The sequence below is a fragment of the Solanum dulcamara genome, chromosome 4, assembly GCF_947179165.1.
Source record: "Solanum dulcamara chromosome 4, daSolDulc1.2, whole genome shotgun sequence".
Taxonomy (NCBI): domain Eukaryota; kingdom Viridiplantae; phylum Streptophyta; class Magnoliopsida; order Solanales; family Solanaceae; genus Solanum; species Solanum dulcamara.
Window position 1 is genome coordinate 14874586 of NC_077240.1, and position 20334 is coordinate 14894919.

The window sequence follows — 20334 nt, forward strand, 5'->3', positions numbered from 1 at the left end:
TGAACAATGACCAGATCAAATTTGATTCAGGCGGCTATGGATCAATAGGTTGGACCATCCCAACATTGACAAAATTGTAAGTAATACAAACAAGTGCAGAAGAATGCAATGTAAATTTAACTCATACACAGATATGTTGTGAAACCACAGCCAAATACATACTCATAACGCTCCCAACTGTTTGTTTCTAGATTTATCGCCAGTTCATAAAACCCCAAATATAAGGATGACACTCAGCCCCATGTAAATACAAGAGACATGCTATTACATTCTGAAAAGGTAGAAGCTACCCAACTCTCTAGTCTCTAGCAGGAACGAAACTCCACCACATTTATTCCCTCTTATTTTTCAATGGTCCTCTTGGAATTTTACTCAAAACCTTTGCATCGAACACAGCATATTGCTTCTTGATCTCGTGCATTGCTTTCTCGGCTAATGGATCCACTTTATCTTCATATTTCTCATAAAGAAAAGGAATTGTGTGTAGGAGCACAAATGCTGGCAAAGTGCAAGGACGATAATCAAAATGAGAATCAGTGACAGGAAATAAAAGAGATACAACATCGATGGAACTTCTGAACTTACATATGTAGAACAGCGTCAAAACGTTACACCAGCTACCAACAACTGAGAGGACCCATAAACCAGCAATGACCTGGTAACATGGGCAACTTTTGGTAAGCAAATAAACATGTATAAACGCCAAAGAGTCACATGTATACTCTTTTGTGATTCTATCACATGAGATAAGAAAATAATTGTTTAATAAAATGGAGGCAAGCACCTTCGATAACTACTTATTTCACAACAAATTGATATCATGAATCGTTTGGACTGTTGAATTTGGGAAAACCACAAGCATGGCAAAGAGCAATTTAGCCTTCTGAACTGGCATGAATGTTACAGGCTAAAAATCTCGACATTAGACATACTCTAGAACTCCACGTCCTACTATGTTACGTTTCAGCGTTTATTACATCGCTGTTACTGGTGAGCTCCATAAAGATGGTGAGCAACATATTCATGCCCTTTGTCAGTGTACTGCACGAGTTGTCACTCGTATATCTTCTTTTTTCGATATCAACAACTACCACCCGAATATTCAACCAGCTCATAGCTCTGAAGACGTCCTCAAATACATTTCTAAAGACGCAGAACCTATTACTTGGGGCACTTTCAGAAAACACAGAGTGTCTCCAAGAAAGAATGATGTCAGATGGCGAAATATCCTTGAAACTTCAACAACTAAGGAAGAGTATCTTAACAGAATTAAGGACGAGTTCCCACATGAATGGGCAACAAAACTCTTCTGGCTTGAATATTCAGCCGGAAAGCTCTTTCCTGATATCCCAAAACAGTACGTCTCCCCAATTTCCGAACTAGACCTTCAGTGCAATGAAACCTGCAGGGCATGGCTAGCATCACAAATATACACTGTAAGTCCTGATGCTTATACACTGATTCACCCTTGTTCAAAAGAGACTGCTACTAACGACCTACAATGGATGGCTGACACAACCAGGATGATGTTGGACGAAGAAGACGATCTCTTTACATCTGCGGAAGAACAAGGACTGGGAAGACAACATGGGCTAGATCACTCGGACGCCACAATTACTGGAATGGTGGGATCGACTTCACCACCTACGACACCCACTCAACCTTCAACATCATCGACGACATACCCTTTAAATTTGTCCCCCAGTGGAAGCAATTAATTAGTTGCCAGAAAGACTTCACTGTAAATCCTAAATACGGAATTCATGCCCTTTGTCAAAGTATAACGGTAGGGGTATAATTGGCCTAAAGTAGAACGAAGGGCATAAATAAACTATTTTTCAAAGTTCAGGGGTAATTTTGACCCTTTTTCGTTGAAAAAATAACTGCCGGAATAAGTACCAGAACATGCACAAACCGAGCTGCAGGGAAAACGCTTCAATTTATTAATATTTAAATTTGCGAAGCAAATTTACACAGAGGCTGGGGTAGCAAAAGTTGCCCCCTCCTTAATGAAAGATTCAGTCACGGACATGTAATAGACGATACAATTTTCTGTAAAATATGTATATTGGGAGGGGGTCATACTTGTTGCCCAGTCCTCATCTTCATTACATAAAATTATAAAGGGGACACCCCCTCGTATTAATTTTTTTTTGCCGTATTTAGGATTTACAGTGAAGTCTTTCTGGCAACTAATTAATTGCTTCCACTGGGGGACAAATTTAAAGGATATGTCGTCGATGATGTTGAAGGTTGAGTGGGTGTCGTAGGTGGTGAAGTCGATCCCACCATTCCAGTAATTGTGGCGTCCGAGTGATCTAGCCCATGTTGTCTTCCCAGTCCTTGTTCTTCCGCAGATGTAAAGAGATCGTCTTCTTTGTCCAACATCATCCTGGTTGTGTCAGCCATCCATTGTAGGTCGTTAGTAGCAGTCTCTTTTGAACAAGGGTGAATCAGTGTATAAGCATCAGGACTTACAGTGTATAGTTCTGATGCTAGCCATGCCCTGCAGGTTTCATTGCACTGAAGGTCTAGTTCGGAAATTGGGGAGACGTACTGTTTTGGGATATCAGGAAAGAGCTTTCCGGCTGAATATTCAAGCCAGAAGAGTTTTGTTGCCCATTCATGTGGGAACTCGTCCTTAATTCTGTTAGGATACTCTTCCTTAGTTGTTGAAGTTTCAAGGATATTTCGCCATCTGACATCATTCTTTCTTGGAGACACTCTGTGTTTTCTGAAAGTGCCCCAAGTAATAGGTTCTGCGTCTTTAGAAATGTATTTGAGGACGTCTTCAGAGCTATGAGCTGGTTGAATATTCGGGTGGTGGTTGTTGATATCGAAAAAAGAAGATATACGAGTGACAACTCGTGCAGTACACTGACAAAGGGCATGAATATGTTGCTCACCATCTTGATGGAGCTCACCAGTAACAGCGATGTAATAAACGCTGAAACGTAGAAGAAGCTCCTTGAGTTGCTGTAGCACGAAGGATGGTTCAAGAGGGCACCTAGGGTATGTAAGGAAAACATATTTGGACTGAAATCTGAAGTTGGAAGATGATGCCATTTATAAGAGGGAATGACTCCAGGGTTTCTTAAAACTCTATCTATAGAACTAGTTGGAGCTTGGAGTCAATTTATAGTGTGAGTCATGGAGGGACTAATATGTAATTATGGAGGCTTAATATCACATTAACGCTCACACCAATAACAAGAAGCATTCCAATGAACTTCATTTAGGAAAGAGTAGTAGAAGTGGGTATACTTACAGCAAGGAACTTCTTCAGTTCTCTCCCTGATACAATTTCTCGCAGCAGAGCAAGAGCACGATTAATTTCATTCCTCAGGGCATAAGCCACCTGAAGGATGGGGCCCTCTGGAAGGTGGACTTCTGGAATATGAGGTTTTCTGTCAAAATGATGGAACCACATCCTCAGCAGAGTGATCATATACTTTCAAAGAATAAGTTAAAACTAAGATTTGGATTAGCTTACTTGTTAATAAAGGTAGTTGCATTTGACCACAAGAATAAGACTGTGAGAGTGATGATCAAAATGTAGCAGATTAAAGTGAGCAGGTGGTACTCAAGTAATTCAAAAAGAACCCAGATAGCAGTTGCTCCACCAAGTACAGTAGCAGATATCATTTTGTTCCTCCACAAGAATACATCAGCAGCTGCAACAATAAGATACACATTCAATCAATCACTCAACCATACCTCAATCACAATTTAATTGGCATCACCAATCAGATACGTGTTAAGAAAAAATTTCAAGGGTCAAAATCTCCACGTGATAAGAAATTAAAAGCATTACTTGAAGGAAAAACCTTCATACACAAACCAGATTCCTATATGCTTCACTTAAATGGCACACAGAAACTAGCAATTATTATGCAATAAATTTTACAAGAGCCTAACAGATAAAGAGGTGAGAACTTTAAATATTGAAGAATACTAACATACATGTAAAGCATCCATCTGCTCAACCTAGATCAGAAAAAGAACTCATGGACCCTCGGTTGCTCTGAACAAACCCACATGTACGAGCACAAGGTGATTTTGGTAACCCTTTTTCAAATGACAGGCTTTTTGTATGTAAATATTCCTGAAGATACTCCACAAACTCTAAACCATAGTTAGCTCCTTCACCACCAATCATTTTAACCCAAATAATCCAATCATTTAATAAATGAACAAACAAAACAAGGATATTAGGCAGCTCCTGCTCTAAACAAAGACGTATACAAGCATTATAACAAGTTTTACGGATCTAAATATTCTTTAAGATACCTCAAGAAGCCTAAACCTTAGTCGAGAGATTCAACACCTCAACCACCAATCATTTTCATTACAGTTCAATCTTTAACCTAAACTACGTAAAATTTGAACTCTTGTTTGCTCAATTGACTTTAAAAAGCACGAAAATTCAGTTGGAGCTGAAGATTTTCTAGAACCCTAAACCCTCGTCAATTCCTCAACCATATGTCACTTGATTTAAAACTCCAATATATTCAATAAGCAGAAATACGAAATTTTAACTTTTTAGCAACTATATGGAATTGGATATTCTTCAAGATCCCAGGAAAAAAAGACATCCTTTAAGATCCGCAAAAAGCCCTGAACCCGATCAAATTCAGCAAACCGCCAATCACTAGCATCAGAAAAAAAATTCAATCTTCGCAATAGAAAAAAGCACATCAGTGTAAAATATTTGAACTCTCGATCGCTCAGTTGCTGTTAAGAAACACGCTTATGGACCTGAATATTCTTTAAGATCCTTCAAAACCCTGACAACCCTCTCAACCGCCAAATCCAGAATTTTCAGTCTTTAAATAAATAAACATAGAAAAGATCAAGTAAGTAGAGAAAAAGAGAATAGAACCATACGTTTGCCTCCACCTAAAACCATGTGAAGCGGTTTTTCTCTTCCGAAAAGCCTCCAAACTTTGTTCTTCAACGAAGAACGCTCCGTCTCCGGCTCCACCGCCGCCTCTACCTCCGATTTCGCTGCGGGCTTCTTCTTCTCGGTATCTGATTCCGAAGACGACGAGGAGTCGTCACCGTGAAATTTGTCGGCGATCTTCTCCATCAACGACTCCCCTTTAGGATCCGAACTGTCAACGTGCTCCTCCATTTCCTGATTCGGAGCTCCTATTTAATCACCAAAGCAGATATATTCAGACTCTCAGAGTGAAAAAGAAACGACTGTATGTATTGCCGAGAAAATTGTGAAGAGAAACTGATATTTATGTTTTTGAAAACAGTGAAATGAACGAGGGATGTCCGACCCTCAGGCTCGGTTTTCCGAACCTAAAATTGGTTAATTTTGAAATATGGCCCTCCCTTTTTTTCCGTCCAAATATAGAAAAGAGAAATATAGAAATGACATAGATTAATGGTGGAATTAAAGTTGTACTTCAAGGATGCATCATAAAAGTTTAAATTATTAGGCATAAAAAACAATCGTAGATTTTAAGATCATTCATAAGTTACATTATTTTAACACTATATCAAGAGTAACAATCAATTTCCTTAATTGCCTTATCCCACATAAGTAATTCTCTAGGTATGTGTGTGATCTTTATATTAAGAAATTAATTTCTGTGTGACTTTGGGTGATGTTCAGTGTGAGTACAAAGTTTATTAATTTTTTTTTATCTTACAAAAATAAAAATAAAATTTATGTTTATTTATTCATTTATTTATTAAAAATTTAATTATAAATTATACTGTTTTGACAAGTCTTGAGTTTGAGGGGTGGCCGACTAGTGAAGAGTGGGGGACACGTGTCGGAGAAAAGTAGGACTTTTGATGATTTGGCGGTGGAGATTGGACTTTAGTATAGCACTGTGGGCTCCATGTTACCTGGAGATCAGATTTAAGAAAAGAATTAACACCAACACTCCCTGAGAAAATAGCCCAAATAACCTTCATTTATTGTCGATTTCTAACTATATATTTATATTTTATGAAAATTTTATTATTTTTTTAGATTATTTTAAAATAAAGTAAATAATTCTCTAAGTGTTGAATTGGTATAGAAAATGTATTTTATTTTTATTTTTATTTTTTTTCTCTTTTACACTTGTTATTTTTCTATACTACTATACCTTTTTCACTATTATCATTATTGAAGTTTCATCAATGGGTGTTTGGTATAAAAATTATCAACAATTAATACATTTTATGAACAAATAATTTTTCAATAAACTTGTTTAGAACACATCTAACAAATTAAATTTATTTTTAAAAAAATATCCATTAATTTATTTATTTTTTTAAGTCATGGACTCAAGGGTAAAAAAATTAAAGAGAAGTAATTGTGTTTTTATTTTCGAACTTATTAGAAGGAACTGAAACAAAATAATTTCTTCTATATTTTTTTTAAAGATGGATCCTTCATTTTCTCCTAAAGCCCATGAAAAATCAAAATAAAAAAACTCAAATTATAAATTATTCAAGAAAATTTTAGAGAGCGAAAGAATGGGGAAGAGAAAGGGGTTTCTCAAATTGGTGTTACAAATTGGTCTTCGAATTTTCATGACCCATTTGATGTGCATCTATAATTTTTTAATTAAAGAAATCAAACGAAATATAAAAAAAATATGAAAAGATTGCTGAATGAAAGATTTGATTGAGAACATTGTTTTTATAAGTTGTTAGAGACATAAAAAAAATTGAGGTCAAAAATGGTGTTTTATGTGATTAGGATTGAAGAAATGATTGAGGAAGGAAGGAGAAGGAATGAGGAAAAAGATTATTTTTTTTTTAAAAAGTGAAATATATGTGTATTTCATCACAAATCACATGACTCGTAATGATATTTTAGGGTGTAATTAATTCCACTTTAAAATAGTCCACGAGGGTAATAGAATTCCCGTAAAATATAAATGTATAATTAAAAATCCGAAAATAGATTGAAATTATTTAGCTATTTTCTCAACACTTTTTCTCTAATTTATTAGTATTGTATTGTATTGTTTTTTTTCTTGGTACTCTTTTACAGTAAGTTGCATCTACAAACTTATATAAGTAGATAAAAAGGTAAAAAAAGAAGAGAGAAGAACAGCAAAGAAAAGTATATAAAGTAAGAGAAGAGAGAAGAACAGCACAAAAGTGCCAAAATGGTCCCTAAAAGTAGAACAGTCACAATTTTACAATTCTAAAATACAATTATATATTCGTATTCTTATAAATAAAATATGGTAAAAATAGTTATAGACATACCTTACTCCTACTTTAAAAGTTATTCTAGAGGTAAGATTGTCTTTGATGGGTCAATGAAACACAAACAAAAGCATTTTGGAAAAGAAATGACATAAGTTAAAAAAAATCATGACAAAATACTCTAAAATATGTATGATAATCAAAGTATATCAAGGCATCTTTCTTTGAATTTTCTAAATCAATGCATTCATGCCAAAGCAAAATATAAAATAAACTAAGAATTAATCTTGCAATCCCATCATATCTAGAAAGGGCGCCGAGTTGGAGAAGCGGAAACAGGATAAAAATTACAAGTGAGGAATCAAACCTTCACCTACGAGGCGGTGAAAGTTAAGTGGGCAACTTAACTAACTTGGTTTTAGTACCATATACGTATGAAAATTAAGAATTCAATTTTAGTAGTACTATATTTGGAAATTTGGTCTATCTTTGCCATTTTTTCCTAGCACTTCTCAGTTCTCACTTTCTTTCAGTCCGGTTCCATTTACAAATTAGGTCCATCGATAATAGTGTTATTATCCGGCCCACTATGTTTGGAGAAACTACTACAACTAATGGGCAAGATTAAAGCTTCTGAATGGGCCTTCTGATGACCAAATTTGCTGCTACCTGCTGCTGAGTTTTTAAAATTGAAACTTGCTGCTTTAGTTGAATATTCAATCTACTTCTTTGTGGAATTACAAAGGGTATTTCATATTTCATGATACATCAAGTATAGTCTATGTTGATCGAAGTAAATTATTGCCAATATTAATGCTAAAAACTCATCAGATTGAAAAACGACATCAGTGTTATATTAGTACAACAATTATTGGTGACATTGTAATGTACTAACAACTTTCACAGTAAACTCACATTGTATCCTATCTATTGTTGGACCAAAATGTATAAAATCGACAAAGAAAATCAGTACCAACATTATTGTATGAAATAACTATAATTCATCGGAAAGGTCTAGGTGGTTTTTCTAGGACTGCAGAGAAGAACACTTCACTATCATCTTTATCAAGCTTAGGAACAACAAGCCACTTGTGTTGTTTATACCTGAGAATCCTGAATGCCTCTAAATAATCATTCAATTCTTCCTTCAAACAGAAAAAGCTATCGATCCATATAAGTCCACCAGGCCTCAAGACTCTATCAAAGTCATACAACAAGAAATCCAGCAGCACAAAATCAATCCATCCATCAAGAAACCTCGTCGTGTGAATCAAGTCTAGAGTGTTATCGAAGAAAGGCAGCCTCTGATTTATCGTCATGTAAAGAGGAATTAGCCCTCGAAGAGCAATCATCTCGTTGAATGGTGCACCGAGATTTATGGTTGCAGAAACAATAGTCACATTATGTTCTCTCATTCTTGCAGCAAATGTGCCCGTGCCAACGCTGAAATCCAGTCCAATTCTGATTTCTCCAGGTTTCAAATTAAGTACTTCTGTTATCAATATATCAGCTGTCATTTTTGAATTTGAGTCTTGATAGGAATGAACAATCCATCTAGGAGATTCATGATGTGTAAGATTGAAACAATCTGTGCATTTGAAAAAACCTTTGGCAGTTGAATTTCTAGCCAAACAAGTGAAGTTTTTGCATCTGTATTGACTCCATCTAACATTTTTGTCATCAGGTAACTTCCAAATTGATTCATTTATGGGATATGGCTTATTGTACAATTGAGGAGCTCTAGCAAAACATCTTCTTCTTGGTAATGGATCACATCCATGAACCATAAGCTTCTGTGCTAATCTCCAATCATCATTACACATTTCGCCAACGTCATAATCCATGTACTCTTCAAGCTCCGATTTCATGGAGAAACAAGCATGACCTATGCTAGTAAATGTACCATTAGCTCCCATAAAGTTCTGTTTTTTCAACCTGTTTGGTTTAATCCTCACGTATTTTCGAATTTCTTCAGTTAAGAAATACTCAGCAGGTCCATTTACCTGTTCTGTTTGTCTTGATAAGGAATGTAACACTGCTCCAGGGTCACTATTTTGCACTAGTGAATTCTGGACTGACTCAACTAGGTTCAAAATATCTGCTAGGAAAATTGCCTGTTTTCCGAAAACTTTTTCATTTGGTAGCTGTCGCAAAATGTCAATTTCATGTTGGATTTTCTGGATTACAATATCCAGAGTTAAATCTACGTGGTGATTTAAAGTACAAGAGTTGATTGCAGTATTACAGTTGCAGAAGGAATTCGAAGCTAGAAAAGATCGAAAAGAATAAATTTTGGAGAAAGTAGCCATACATAAAAGAAGAGCAAGAATACAAAGTATGAAGATTAACCTGTGCATCCCTCTCCATGCTCCCAATTTCTTTATGAGATTTGATTTACGCATCTAGTTTTAGTACTATGAGATCGAGAGGGATAAATTCCTCTGCAAAACTTGAAGAAATTATATTCTAATGTGGCAGATAATCAAGAGAGAAATGATTAGAACAATTTCAAGAACACTTGTATTATTTTCTTGATTAATCATATGGATTTGAGTTGGAAATTATGAAGATTAATTAAGTATAAAAATCGTGAGATCAGAGTCCACATGTTGCATTAACTTATGATGTACACTTCAGGTTCTTGGGAGAAGTAATTTTTCCTTATCAGTCTTCATTCTCAAGAAAAAAGCTATACTAATTCTGAAGTTACATTATAAAAATGTCTAATGTCATAAGCAGAGGTGGATCAAGGATGTTAAGTTTATAGATGCATAGAATATTAGAATTATCGCATCCTCCATTCCTTTGTAACAATGAGTATGAGCTTATATTATGTATATGTAATGACTAATGTATTCTTGAGAAAAATTCCAACTATATATATATATCTACATTTTCATTAGTCAAAGGCGCAATAGGCGCCTGCTGCCAAAAGGCTGGATTTGCTACTACTAGTGGTAGCTTGTTTGTTGGTGAAAGTGCATTTCTCATAAAGAAAATAAATTCTAACAAATAAAAAGCTGAAAATGTCATGTTAGATTTCTTAAACTAGCATGATTAAAATTTAGAAGTAAGACCAGTGAGTGAATAGTGAAAAGTGGCAAGGGAGATGCATCTCAATGTCATGGACTAAACTACACTATAATACAACTACAATGACATTCTTAGTGAGTTAGTGTAATTCCACACGTGGAATATATGAAGGTAAAATATACGTAGACCTTATTTATATCTTTTCGGATTAGAGAGGCTATTTCGATATATCCTTAACTCAAAAAAAGGGGAAAGTAAGAAAAAGAGAACAAAATAACAATGCCCAAAACAAATGTAGCAACAAATATTAGTAATACACATTGGAGGAAAAAAACTATGTGGTACCTAACTCATACTACTTGAAATACGACGGCACTCTGACAATGTACTATCTTTCTCCCTAATCCTCGACCTCCATGATTGAACTATATAATATATAAATAGTCCCGCGTTTTTATTTACTTGTCAAATATTTTTAAATTTGATTTCTCTTTTTACTTGTCATTTTTGACAAGTCAAGGAATGACAATTTTTTCTTTCTATTATACCCTTAATTTATTAACATGAAGTTGATGTCTTTGAAAAATATAGTGTGTAAATTTATTTAAAACTCTATTAATTAATAGGAATAAAATGATAAATTCATATACTAATTATTTATTTTTTTAACAGATATGTTAAATCAAAATATGATAAAGTAAAAACGAACTGACGAGTATAAAATAAGTAGAGAAGATGAAGTATGAAAGTCAACAAGGCCATACATTTTATATTGGAAAATAGAAGAGGGAGTTGGGAAGAAAAAATACTAGACAAAAGTGACACCAATCCCAAAAGTAAATCTTGAAAGTCTTTAAAGAAATGAGAGAGAAGAAGAAGGAGGAAGTTTTTCTTTCTTTGTTTCTTTTAGTAGCTCTAGAGGTATTGGAAAAATAAAAGGCAGAGCGCATCTTCATATCGTTCTATGTGCATGGAAATTTTGCATTCACAAAGACCAACCAAAACTAAAAAATAAAGCAGGCACCAAAAGTTCATTGAAAGCCCATTTTATGTCCCACCTCCTTCCATCTTTATGACTGGAATACACCTTTAATCTCCTTTTTTATTTAATTTTTGTTGCTAATATTTTTTCTGTGGCATAGAAGGGAATTTGATTCCTCTTTTTAAAATTTTTAATTAAATTTTTATTACTAATAATTTTGTTGTGCCAGAGAAGAGAATTTGATTCCCCATATTAGTCGCATATATTTGAAAATGCCTAATAAAGGTGGCTTGCTTTGAGTTTGGTTATGAATCACATGTCTGCTTTGGCAATTTGGCTCAATGATAATTGAAAAGAACTACTTTAAAACGGGATGGTTTTTCAATTGTATCCTTTTTTAAAATAATTTTTTAAATATATTATCAAGATAAATTAGTTTTTATGTCCAAACTAAAAACAAGATTTATTTAGGAACAGAGGGAGTAAGCTGCTACTACGGTCTCGTTTCATAGCCACATAGTCTATGTGACATAGAGATGAGTATCAATCATCTATCACACTTTTTGCATTGTTCTTCGTTAAATAAAAATTAAAATAAGAACATGAAGAAATGAAGGGATAATCTAAACTCATGTGATGTTAGGATTAGAATAATCTAAACCAAATTATTCTTGAATTAGATTGAAATGGGAATTTGAGCAAAGGAATTAGATTATATTGAGCTTAATTTTTCACCTTTTTCTCACATAAACTTAAATTATGCCACTGGAATTTCCCATATTGTTTATGCTTGATATTCTCAATCATCCATTCTGTATAATCAAGATAAAATAATCACAACACCAAAGCAAACTCCACCTCTAAGAAATGATTTAACCCTAATAGTAAAAAGGGCAAAAATGAAAAATTTAAGTTCAAAAGGTGACTAATTTGACCCTAAAAACTAGTAAAACTTTTTACACTTCCAAATTGCCGGAAAATAAATCAACATTCCAATTATCATACTCTTCGCCGGCCATCGGAGTACTGAGAAAGAGGGACCACCTCCGACAACGGCGTAGATAGCGGTGTCGGCAACGGAGAATTCCGGCAAACCGGACACGAAGCATTCAATTTCAGCCAGGCGTCTAAACACATAACATGAAAATAATGCTTACAGTCCGGCATCATCCTCAGCATCTCTCCATCCTTATACTCACACAAGCATATAGGGCAAACGACGTCGTTCCCATTTCCACTTCCGCCGGTCCTTTTGGAGTAAATCAACTTCGGGTACGAATTGATAACGACTTGATCAAGCCCCAACGTGGCGTTTTGTGATAAACCATCGTCGTTTTCATCATCATCTTCGGCTACGAAAATGATACGAGGGAGGTAAATTCCATTTTCAATGTTGGCGTTGGTGTTTCGCGAATTGGCTTGAACCTGACGGCGTCGACGGCGAGCGGCGGCGGAACGACAGCAGATGTAAGAAGCAAGGAGGACTGTAGAGAGCAGAACAAGGAAACCAAGAGCTATGGCAATTGCGTAGCCGAGGCCGATGGTGCTGAGATTCTGAGAAAGGGTGTAGTTAGAATCGGGCGGGGTGATGTTTAAAGGTGGGGATGGGGATGGGGGTGGTTGGAGGCGGAGGTCGGAGGAGGAAGTAGTGGACATTGGGAAGGGAGAAAAGAATGGTTGAGAAGGTCCATGAGAAGAAAAGGAGGGTTTAGGGTGATTGAGGGGGTGGGTGAGTAGATTAACTGCGGTTGCAGCTACAGCATTTAATGGTGTAGTTTGGAAAACAGAGAAGGTCATTTAATGGACAACATGGGGGTTTGATGATGACAATCGCCGTTGTTTAATTACTCTGTTTCCTCTTGGGCTCGACCATGGATCGTTTGGAGGTTTAATTTCTGCCTGCCCAAATCTTGGCTTGACTGTTAACCTAATGAATATATAAGGGGTATAACTCACCGAAAATTGATTTATCCAACTGAATTAAAATTTAGGTTAAACTTTGAAATTTCGATATCTGATATGTATTTTTAATTATCAAAATTGAACTTTGAAAATATTGAATCGAATATTAAATGTCCACCTCTAATATGTTTGTTTTTTGTTGATGATAATAGTCGTCATGTTTACTTACCATGTGTGATAATTATAATAATAAGTTGTATTATTATTTTTGACTTATTTTTATTATTTTAATTTAAAACTCTACTCCCTCTATTTCATATTAACTGAATTTCTAGAGTTTTTTCATTATTTAAAATAGTTGAATTCTTCAAAGTTCAAGAGAAATGTTTAAATATTTTTTCATGTTTATCCTTTTTATTAATGAAGTTTTGTAATTTTCTAAGAGTTAAAATACATTACTTACAAAGTTATACTCTAATAAGGGACTATTTGTATTTATGATTTTATATTTAATTATTTTTATGAGGTTGATTAAACAAAAGGGTAATAGAGAAAAATATGGTTTAAATTTTGTCGTTGAATGATTTTCTTAATATGTATACATTACCTTAAATTCAGTTAATATGGAATAGATGAAGTAGTTCTTATAAGCACTTTTTTATTTATTTTAGTTAAACACAACAAAATTATTTTAAAGTTATTTTGGCCTAAAAATACTTAAAATAAGTCAATCCAAATAGGCTCTTAATCTAAGAATTTTCTAAACATATCATAGTTGTTGCGGAAATAACAATCTCAAACAAAGAAAATAGTGGAGAAAAATAACACAAGGATTTAATGAGGTTCGATTATGTTATTTCCTTTTAGCAAAAGCAGAGAGAACATTCCACAATGAAAGAAAGATAACAAGTTTACGGTGCTTTAGGATCCCTTAGGACTACATTGGGTATCTTGTACTATTCTCTTAAAATCCCCAACTATTCTGTACATATAGATCTCAAATAGTCCCAAACTTATAAAAGAAAATGTTCTGTAATCATATAAGAACAATTCCTTTCTCAAATTTATTAGGACAAAAATCTCCTAAAGATTATGAATTTTCTACAATATACAAGTAAAAAATTCAAAATATAATTAATAAATAATTAACAATAGTTAATGTTAATTGATCTAACCAAATTCATCAAGAACCTGAGTTTCAGAACTTTGACTATTTATTTATTTATTTATTTTTAAGCTTGTAGTTATGAATTGCTTATCATATATATATATGAGTGACAATAATAATGATTTTTATAATGTTAGTGTTTGAGAGTGGAAATCAAACCTTTTATATGTGATTCTCTAAAAACTAATATATCAAGTATGAACAAATTATGAATATCAAAATATCTTTTTCTTTTTTCCAATACATAATTATTGAGTCAAAATTTATCGTATTCGATTAAACTATGATATTTAATATTTACTTTAAATTATCGAAATTAAACTTTCAAATATCGAACGAACGAGCATGATAGACCTTTTAAAGGTAATATAAGGTTGAAACTATCATTATTTAAAGGAAGTCAATCGACACACTGTAGACACGTAAATTTTATTGGGTTAAATTCATACCAAATTTGGATTAAATTCATGTTTATTTGGATTGAAATAATTAATTTGGGCTTCACAAATGCATAAGTCCATTATATTAACTCCAAGTCCAAAGGTCATTTCATTTTGAGACCCAAGCTCATTTCATGTGTCAACATGATCCCAGTCAAGTTAAAGACCAACAAGAGGATGCTACGTGCTCAAATGATGTGGCGATCCTGGTCAAAGTCCAACAACCAATCGAAAAGCAACCTTATCATATAGTATTTGTGATAAGTTTGAAGACTTACATGAACCAATCAGAAAAAGATAAAGAGTTCATTCACATTTGGACAACCTCTCTCCTACAACTATAAATACGAGGATTACAAAATTTTCTGAGGAAATTTCTGCAAGCATCGGAGAAAAGTTACAACATCAACTATAAAGTTCTTCGAAGGAGTGATCAATGGAGTTCTTCCCAAAAATCGACTTGAATTATTAAATTATCCTACATTCAAGAAATACGCTATTTCAGTCCTTCAATTATGAAAATATATTAGGAGAGAGGAATCAAGAGAACAACAAAATTATACTTATTAAAGATTCATCAATAAATTATTTATTTTTATTACAGTTAATTTTTAACACTTCAAAAATTTCACATTTATCACAAAATTATTATGTAAATAAGTTAAATTATATGAATCACCTTGATTTATTCATGCATCTTTTTAATATTCTGACTTTCTTCTGTGAAAAATTTTGTTTTACCGCGGTCCGCGAGACAATATACTTTTTATTTTTTAAAAAAATTTGTCTTCAAAACTCAAATATAAGACTCTAATGAGCTGTAACAACTATAGATGTATCAAGCTTCTAAGTCATACTATGAAAGTGTGGAAAAGAATGGTGGAGATGAGGGTGAGGTGAGGCGTGTCTATTTCAGAGAACCAGTTCTAATTTATATCGGGACGCTCAACTACAGAAGTCATCCATCTAATGAGGAGACTGGTGGAGCAGTATAGGAAAAAGAAGAAGGACTTGCATATGGTATTCATCGACCTAGAAAAGACTTACGATAAAATTTCACGAGAGATACTATGGAGATGTTTGGAGGCTAAAGGTATACCTATGGCGTACATTAGGGTGATCAAGGACATGTATGAGGGTGTTAAAACCAGGGTAATGACAGTAAGAGGGAACTCAGAACACTTTTGTAATGACCTTGAGGGTGATTTTCGAAAATTTGTACAAAACACGCGTGAACAGTAACACGCGTGAACAGTAACTTTTTGGGCAGAAAATGTCCCTTTCTTCCCATTTCAATATTTTTCATCATTTGTTTGAGTTCTTGAACTCCTTGAGGTGATTTGAGAAGAGATTTTTGAGGCAAAGTGTTGGGTAAGTGATTTTTGACCTAAAACCTTCCTTTTTCATTAAGTTTTTGACGATTTTAACTCTTAAATTTTAGTTTCAAACCCCAAAAATCTTTGTTTCTTCCCTAATCCGAATTTAAGGAAAATTGTGATTTCCAACTCGTTTTGAGCTCTATTTTTATGGGTTTTTCAACCATGAGTTCCTTATTACCAATAGAATGGGATTGTTCAATAAATTTCCAGATTTGACCCTTTTCGAAAATAGTTAATTTTTGGACCATTTTACCCCCGGTTCCGAAACCTATCAATATGGGTGTCATTGGACTCCTTGTGACGTGTATGTTTCATTGTTTATAGTGGGTTGTCATTCCGGGCGCTGAATTCGAGAGTTGCTTGTCCGGTGGAGGTATTCGAGTGCGGCTTCGGCAATTGAGGTAGGTTTGGCTATCTTTCTTTGAGATTGAGATAGGGTAATTAGTCATTCATATGTTATAGACTTTGGGATGGGGTTGTAGTATGAGTTGAGAATGTTATATATATTGTGATGTCCGTGTGGAGGCTTATTTATTAATGTGTTGCCGTGACGGGGTTTATTTGTATTACATAGCCCGTGTGGGGGCCTTATTTGTTATCTTATTTGCTTTGAGAGCATGTGAATTATGATTTGCCTAAGAGAGAGGCTTGAGTATATTATTTGACTTGTGATGCCGCCTGAGAGATTGAGTTGGGGGTTTTGAGCATACTTGAGTATTGAAATATTGTTGAGAAAGGGGTGAATATTTAAATGAAAGTGTGTTCTTCCCGTTACTATTTATTGAGGGTGAATATCATGTGTAGGTTAAGTTTTGAGAACTTTGAACCTTATACCACATGTGAGTTGATTATTACTTCCATGCATATGTGTTTTGATGCATTCATCCTCATTCATCATATCATGAAACATGGGAAGTTGAGAAATATGGAAATTCTTTTTGAGAAAGAAAATGAAACACCTTTAAACCTTTGTATCTTGAGTCCTTGACCGAGGAAGTTTTCCGGCAGGGTAGTGGATGCATTGTGATCCCAACCTTTGTATCTTGAGTCTCTGACCGAGGCAGTTTTCCGGCAGGGTAGTGGATACATTGTGATCCCAACCTTTGTATCTTGAGTCCCTGACCGAGGCAGTTTTCCGGCAGGGTAGTGGATGCATTGTGATCCTAACCTTTGTATCTTGAGTCCCTGACCGAGGCAGTTTTCCGGCAGGGTAGTGGATGCATTGTGATCCCTTGACCACGAGGAGGTGGCAAGGATAATGAGATATTGTGATTGAGGTATATGGTCTGCGAGACCCCCATGGGTCCTGCTTGGTAGCACAGCTCGGCAGGTGTATACGACAGGCTGTGCGATAGTCTTGATTCCACCGTACCACCACATCATTGCATCATCATATTGCATTGCATTGCATTGATATCTGTGCTGCTTGAATTATCTGATTAATTGTGATTATGAGCTGTTATTATGGGTTTACTTTACTCGCGCCAATATATATATAAACTGGCAGCACCGATGCCGAAGTGGGACTTTTCTATATGCAGGTGGAAGCGTTCCTTAGTTTATTTCATAGGTTTGATTAATTCCTTATACTCAGTCAGCTAAAACCTACTGAGTACATGTGAATTGTACTCACCCCTACTTCTGTGTCCCTTTTTGATGCAGATACTAGTCGGGGTACCCCACGTGGCAGTTAATATTCTAGCGGATTGTGTATTCTCAGATTAGTGGTGAGGTCCTAGAATTCGGATCGTCACTAGTCTATCTTTATTTTTCAGTCTTTTGTATCATTCAGAGACTTATCTTGTATCTTCAGATTCGAACCTTGTATTAGATGCTCTTTATACTTATGACACCAGGTTTTGGGATAATTTCTTTATTTTTTTTTCTTTTTATTTAAATCGTGGCATCACTTTCCCCTTTGGGAGTCTTGTATGAGTTTTATTTTTAGGGTTACACATCAGATTGGGTTTTGAGATGTGTGCCATCATGACCTCAGTTTTTGGGTCGTGACAATTGGTATCAGAGCACTAGGTTCACCGGTCTTATAAGTTAAAGAGCAGGGTGTCTAGTAGAGTCTTGCGGATCGGTACGTAGACGTCCGTACTTATCTTCGAGAGGCTACAAGATACTTAATAGGAGAATTTCTTTCTTTTTACTCCCTTCGTGCGATTTATTCATATCAAGTGTTATTTACCTCTGATCTATTCCTTCCGCATTAAAAGTAACTGTCGGGTTCGAAATATTGTCTCTTGCTTAAGGATGATTTAGTGATGCCTATTCGAGCCTGATTATGAGTATGAAGATGTGGAGCAACAAAAAAAAGTATGGAAGATGGTCGGTTAGACTTTGATAGTTAGATTTCAAATTTTAGATATCTAATTAGCCCACTTTGGATTCCTTTGAGATCTGTGGTTCCACCTATGTCTTCTAGCGTTGCTATGTTTACTTAGGAGCAAAAGAGATTTGGAGAGATTCGTCAGGGTATTGTCTCCCAAGTTTGAGGTTATCACTGTTGAGAAGGCTTATATCTTTTTGACCAAGTGTCAGGACAGGTTGTTCAAAATTGGGTATCTTGAAGGCACATGGAATGTCTTATTTCTTTTTATAATTGTGGGAATGGCTAAGAAGTGATAGAGGTCTGTTCTTGCTCATAGACCTGTCGGTCCTCCTATGATGAGTTGGGAGTAGTTTACTTAGGTTGTTTTGTGATGGTGAGTTTGAATAAGGGGCAAATATGTGATTCTTCTTCTATTTAGCCAGGGTCACAAGTTGTTTGCAATACACCAGTTTTAGTTGTTTGAGGTGCTTTATGGAGTACTCGAGGTGGTGGTTGTAGTAGTTCACAAGCTAAGGGTGACCATTAATTATGCTATGCTATACTAGGTAAATTTGAGGCAGAGGCCTCTGATGTGGTTATTACATGTATTGTTCTGGTTTGCCATCATTTTACGTCAGTATGATTTGACCCAGGGTCTACCTATTTTTATGTGTCGATTTATTTCGATGTGGGTATTGATTATGTGAGTGAGTCCCTTATTGTGCCTATTACTATTTCTACCCCAATAGGTGAATCTTTAGTAGTGGATCGGGTATACAAGGGATGTTTGGTGATATTTTCGGGTAGAGAAACCCGTGCAGACTTGATTTTACTAGACATGCTTGATTTTGATGTGATATTGGGTATGGACTGGTTATCTCCTTATCATGCTATATTAGATTGTTATGCAAAGACCGTGACCTTAGCTTATCCCGATTTACCTAGCTTAGTATGGAAGGGTAATCCGAGTTCGTATCCTAAGGGGGTGATATCTTATATTCGTACTCGTCGCTTGATGGATAAGGGTTGTTTGTCTTATTTGCTCATGTACGTGATCTCACTACGGAGTCATCTCATATAGAGACTACGAGGGTGGTGAGAGAGTTTATGGATGTATTTCCTACAGACTTGCCGGGAGTTCCTCCTGACCGTGATATCGATTTTGTGATTGATTTGGAGCATGACACTAAACCCATCTCTATTTCTTCTTATCGGATGGCTCCGGCAGAATTGAAAGAGTTGAAAGAACAATTGGAAGATTTGTTGAAGAAAGGGTTTATTAGACCTAGTGTATCACCGTGGGGTGCACTGGTTTTATTTGTGAAAAAGAAAGATGGTACTATGAGGATGTGTATTGACTATCGACAGTTGAACAAAGTCACTATCAAGAACAAGTATCCTCTCCCTCACATTGATGATTTATTTGACCAGCTTCAAGGTGCATCAGTGTTATCAAAGATTGATTTGAGGTCGGGTTACCATCAGTTGAGAGTTCGGGAATCTGATATCCCGAAGACTGCATTCAGGACTCGTTATGGGCATTATGAGTTTGTGGTTATGTCCTTCGGGTTGACTAATGCCCCGGCTGCTTTTATGGAGTTGATGAACCGGGTATTTCGACCTTATTTGGACTCGTTTGTGATCGTGTTTATTGATGACATCTTGGTTTATTCCAAGAATGAGGCGGATCATGTTAGGCACCTGAGGACAGTCCTTCAGAGATTGAGAGAGGAGAAGTTGTATGCAAAATTCTCCAAATGTGAGTTTTGGCTTGAGTCCGTGACATTCTTGGGTCATATAGTGACCAAGGATGGTATTATGGTTGATCCAGCCAAAGTTGCAGCGGTTCGTGATTGGGTTAGGCCTACTTCGGTTACCGAGATTTGGAGTTTTATTGGGTTGGCAGGCTACTATCGTCGGTTTATTCAAGGATTCTCTTCTATTGC

General features: G+C 35.4%; 3 protein-coding genes across 3 annotated transcripts; all 3 read right to left on the reverse strand.

Annotated features, from left to right (window-relative positions):
- Positions 1-35: 35 nt before the first annotated feature.
- LOC129886512 (reticulon-like protein B5) lies at positions 36-5320 on the reverse strand. The gene is made up of 5 exons (XM_055961220.1): positions 4888-5320; positions 3494-3674; positions 3269-3407; positions 586-655; positions 36-498 (listed from the first exon to the last, which is right to left on the reverse strand). Exons 1-5 carry the CDS (start codon positions 5132-5134, stop codon positions 332-334), a joined length of 804 nt encoding a protein of 267 aa, XP_055817195.1. The 5' UTR covers positions 5135-5320; the 3' UTR covers positions 36-331.
- Positions 5321-8095: 2775 nt separating this feature from the next.
- LOC129886513 (probable methyltransferase At1g29790) lies at positions 8096-9589 on the reverse strand. The gene has a single exon (XM_055961222.1). It carries the CDS (start codon positions 9567-9569, stop codon positions 8169-8171), a length of 1401 nt encoding a protein of 466 aa, XP_055817197.1. The 5' UTR covers positions 9570-9589; the 3' UTR covers positions 8096-8168.
- A 2378-nt stretch (positions 9590-11967) lies between these two features.
- On the reverse strand, positions 11968-13103 carry LOC129886514 (RING-H2 finger protein ATL67-like). The gene has a single exon (XM_055961223.1). It carries the CDS (start codon positions 12977-12979, stop codon positions 12182-12184), a length of 798 nt encoding a protein of 265 aa, XP_055817198.1. The 5' UTR covers positions 12980-13103; the 3' UTR covers positions 11968-12181.
- Positions 13104-20334: the final 7231 nt, after the last annotated feature.

What these genes read in the sequence shown, in the direction of transcription:
- LOC129886512 (XM_055961220.1), bottom strand. Translation starts at nt 5,134, where the DNA reads ATGGAGGAGCACGTTGACAGTTCGGATCCTAAAGGGGAGTCGTTGATG. An exon ending in GGTTTTAGGTGGAGGCAAAC is followed by an intron (nt 3,675 to 4,887) that starts GTATGGTTCTAT and finishes TTATTGTTGCAG; the next exon opens with CTGCTGATGTATTCTTGTGG. An exon ending in AACTGAAGAAGTTCCTTGCT is followed by an intron (nt 656 to 3,268) that starts GTAAGTATACCC and finishes CCATGTTACCAG; the next exon opens with GTCATTGCTGGTTTATGGGT.
- LOC129886514 (XM_055961223.1), bottom strand. Translation starts at nt 12,979, where the DNA reads ATGACCTTCTCTGTTTTCCAAACTACACCATTAAATGCTGTAGCTGCA.
- LOC129886513 (XM_055961222.1), bottom strand. Translation starts at nt 9,569, where the DNA reads ATGCGTAAATCAAATCTCATAAAGAAATTGGGAGCATGGAGAGGGATG.